Raw genomic sequence first — 4,250 nt, forward strand, 5'->3', positions numbered from 1 at the left:
ATGGCGGCGGCGGCGGTCGGGCGGGACACCTTACCTGAGCACTGGTCCTATGGCGTGTGCAGGGACGGCCGCGTCTTCTTCATTAAGTGCGGCGCGGGAAAGCGGGCACGCGGGCGTGGGCGCGGGGCCGGGCGGGGTGCGGGACCGGGCGGGCGCCCCCAGAGCGGCGGCGGCGCTAACAGGTGCACCTCTCTCCCGCAGTGACGAGCTCCGCCGCACGACCTGGCTGCACCCGCGCACCGGGGAGCCAGTCAACTCGGGCCACATGATCCGCTCAGGTGGGAGCCGGGCCGGCGGGGTGGGCGGCAGCGCTCCGGGGGCGCGCGCCCGGGCGGCTCAAGTTTGACCCGACTTTTTTGGCATTTCCGCAGACCTGCCCCGCGGCTGGGAGGAGGGCTTCACGGAGGAGGGAGCCAGCTACTTCATCGAGTGAGTGACCCGGGCGCCGCGCTCGCACCTGTGCGACGGGATCCGACCGGTTCCCGCCGCGCGCCCCCGCCCCCCGCCTCCTGCCTCCCGCGCGGGTCCCGGGCGAGTTGGCGCGCACAGCGCCGCGGCCGCACTCCTGTGGGGTTTTGTGTGCCGGAGTTGTGTGGCGGGCTCCGGGAGAGGGGGCGGCGGGGTCTGCATCTCCGCGGGGGGCCGCAGTCCCGGCCGCAGACGGGGCGGGGGCCGCAAACTGCCCCCTGCTCCTGCAGTTGGGCGGGATTCGGGCGCCGGTGTGAGGGGCCGGGCACTCCTCCCCGCCGGGGTCCCGGGCAGCACCGCGCCCGGCCGTGCCCCACCGGGAGGGGGGGTGGGGGGGGCGAGTGGAACTAGGAGTTGCATCCGGGGTCCGGGGGCTGGGGAGTAGAGACGGAGGGAATCTCGTGTGGGGAGGACTTTGGCTTCGACGGGGTTCTCTGGGGTGGTGGGGGAGAGTCGGAGCCGCACCCCCCTCGCCCTCCAGAGCGCGGGCCAGCGGGGGAGCGGTGGGGGTGGGGAGGAAACCCATCAGCCAATAATATTCCTCGAACACTGCGCGTCTGAGAAAGCCGGTGCTCCACGGGGACAGTCAGTCCTGCCTCCGCTGGTCAAGCGGTAGTTGTTCAGAAAAAGCCCGCGAGCGTTGCGCCCCTAGCCAGGTTACCCCGGACCTGGGTCTGCGGAGATGGAATCGCGGGGCAGTACTCGAGAGGGCCGCCCAGCCGCGGGCACTGGTGTGGCCGTTACTTTCCCGCTCGGCGCGGGTACCTGTGCTGCTGCGTTTCGATGTAACGCTCTGCGTGCTCGCCGCGTCAGCTCCCTGCGGTCAGAAGCTGCTTTTGGTCCTTTGCCCAGTGCCTGGCACAGAGTAGGCACTCGGCAAATCTTTGTTTACGGAATGAATGAACTCTCCGAGGTCTGGACGGTGGTCTGACAAGTACTATTACTTTTGGGGCATGTGAGTCAGAATTCCTTTCTTCACCCTCTGGGAACACTGCTAGTCAGTAGTGGAGCAGCCTAGTCGAAGCTCGGTGGTCACAAAAAAATCCTGGATCCTCCCTCCCTAGTTAGGGCTCTTGCCTGATGTCTGAAATTCTGGTGGATGAGATTTATACAAGTGAACACCAGGACTGTGGCTGGGGTCCTGCCTCCCGTCTGTGTTTGAGAGAGAAGTCGGGGAGCTGGCTAAGACCTCAGAGCCTCTCAGTCAGTGGGCCTGTCTGACCGTATCTGCATTCATTGATATTTATTAGATTTCTCCTTGTGTGCCACACGTTGTTCTAGGCATTGGAACCACAGAAATGAAAGAGGCAGACAACGTGTGGGTGCTCATGGAGCTTGCAGTCTAGTGGGGAGAGGGAGCAGAAAATAAGTTTAAAAACCAAGAATAGTGTCAGCGGTAACTGCTATGCAGAAAATTAAAATAACGTAGTGTGATATCGAGTAACTGGGTGGTGGTGGTGGATTGAGAGGTCTGTGGTGGTGTTTCTGAATAGGTGACATTTAAGGTAAAATTTGAATGTCAGGAGAGACATTGTGTTGATGAGATGGCAAAGCATTTCCAGAAGACACCAGCCAGTGCAAGGGCTTGAAGGCAGAAAGAGCTTCAAGTTCAGAGTGGAGAGGCCAGTATGGCTGGAATATGGTGAGCAAGGGAGAAGGTCACAAGAGAAGAGGTTACAGATAGGAGAGAGCAAATGGTGTAGGACGTTAGGAGCCAGGGTAAGGGGTTTTTATTTTTATTTTTTTATTTTTTAAATTTTTTTTAAAGATTTTATTTATTTATTTGAGAGAGAGAGAATGAGAGACAGAGAGCATGAGAGGGAGGAGGGTCAGAGGGAGAAGCAGGCTCCCTGCCGAGCAGGGAGCCTGATGCGGGACTCCATCCCGGGACTCCAGGATCATGACCTGAGCCGAAGGCAGTCGCTTAACCAACTGAGCCACCCAGGCGCCCCGGTAAGGGGTTTTTAAACTTGATTCTAAGCCCAGCGAGAAATCATGGGAGGGTTTTAAGTGGGGGGCAAGGTGATTTGATGTGCGTTTTTAGAAAGATCATTCTCCCTGCTATAGAGTGGGCTGTATGTAGGTGGCAACTGTAGTGGGCAGGATAGTAGTAGCAGGCTGTGGCTGATGACTTGACTGAGGGGGTAGCACTGGACATGCTTTCATCTGAAGCAGGCAGATTCAGGCTTGATGATCTGGACACAGTCTGTGAGAGAAAGAGGAGAGTCAAAGAGGACTCCCAAAGATGAGCTGCTGAGTGGATGGTACTCCTGTCACTCAGGTGGGAGGGCTGGGAGGAGGAGCAGGTTTGGAGGGGGCGTGTGGGGGGGTAGGGGGTGGGGCATGAGCTCTTGTTCTGACATGTGAGATATGAGTATGTCCACTAGTCAGATGGATGGATCCCGAAGCTCAGAAGAGAGAGGACTGCAGAGGTGTATTTGGGTATTGTAGGTGATGTTCAAGGCCACAGGATTAGTTGAACTCACCTTGGAAGAGAGCATAGACAGAAAAATGACCTAAGCCTTGGGACATAGCTGCATTTAGAGGTTGGGGAAAGAGGTGGATCCAGCAAAGGAGACTGAGAAGGTAGGAGGAAACCCAGTAGAATGAGGGGTTCACAGAAGCTTAAAGGACAGAACCTGATTGGAGTAGGTAGAGGGGAAAATATGGGGTGCAGAATGGGGTCAATAAGCATAGGTGAATCTTTCAGGCAGTTTTGTTATGAAGCAGGTTTGAGACATTAGCTGAGAATTGGGGAGGTTTTGGGTTTGACGTGGGGGTGCGGGTGTCTGTTTTTTTAGTGGGAGAGGGTAGAGCATGTTTTGTTCTGCTGGGAATGATCCAGTAGAGAGGGAGAAATGGATGATGCAGGAAAGAGATGGGACCGTTCCTGGAGCAGTGTTTCTGACAAGGTGAGAGGGTGGGGATCTGGGGATCCTGGGTGTAGGTCTCAGGGGTCCCAGCTGGGAACAGGGCCTTTCATCCATTTGACGGGAGGGAGGGCTGCCCATGTCAGAGCCCATGCTAAGGGGCTGATAGGTTCAGTGAGGGGAGACATGGGTATTCCTGTCTGATAGTATCTGTCTTTACTGTGAAGTACTAGGCTAAGTCTTGAGTTGGGGGACTTGAGGGCTGGGTAGGACTCTGTCAGCCATTGCTGCAGCCTCCCGCCCTTCTCTCTTTTGCTCACTCTTCTGTGGTGACTCTGTGAAGTTCCTAGTGATTATCCTATAGCAAGCTCTGGCTCCCCACCCCGAGGGTCCTCCCAGGCCTAGGGGAAAGCAGGATGTGACTGATCCCCTACCTTCAAAGGCCAGCCATACGGGGAGGCTGGGACACTGTGGCAGCTGACTGTATTTCCTGTCTCCTGAGACAACTTCTTGAGAGACTGAAGGGTTTGGGAGTAATTGTTCTCCTTTTCCTCACATAAAAAATGCTTTGCTTTAGTCAGCTTTCTTAGATTTGCTCTGATCATTTCTGGATGTTCTATTTATTTATTTATTTATTTATTTACTTACTTACTTATTTATTTATTTTTGGATCCTCCTCTAATATGCCTCAGTTAGAGGGACAAAGCATTGGCATAGCTGGTTTTATTTTCCCCAGTGGATCCTTGGTCTGGAAGGTTGTGTGAGGTTTTCAAGATGCATTAGTTGCTCCTGATATTTAGCAGATGTTTGATACTCTCCAGAGTACCTATATTTCTTTCTTTCTTTCTTTCTTTCTTTCTTTCTTTCTTTCTTTCTTTCTTTCTTTCTTTCTTTCTTTCTTTCTTTCTTTCT

The 4,250-nt window shown here is 55.1% G+C and overlaps 1 protein-coding gene across 2 annotated transcripts in view; it reads left to right on the forward strand.

The window, feature by feature from the left end:
- The window catches only part of PLEKHA7 (pleckstrin homology domain containing A7), a 212,474-nt gene continuing 208,224 nt past the window's right edge, over nt 1–4,250 (forward strand). For both annotated transcript variants that reach the window (XM_044919152.1, XM_044919157.1), the window contains exons 1-3: nt 1–86; nt 202–278; nt 372–429. In XM_044919152.1, the coding sequence (XP_044775087.1) occupies nt 1–86; nt 202–278; nt 372–429 (221 nt within the window). The remainder of the gene's footprint in view (nt 87–201; nt 279–371; nt 430–4,250) is intronic.

Source organism: Neomonachus schauinslandi, chromosome 11 (genome assembly GCF_002201575.2).
Source record: "Neomonachus schauinslandi chromosome 11, ASM220157v2, whole genome shotgun sequence".
Lineage (NCBI taxonomy): Eukaryota > Metazoa > Chordata > Mammalia > Carnivora > Phocidae > Neomonachus > Neomonachus schauinslandi.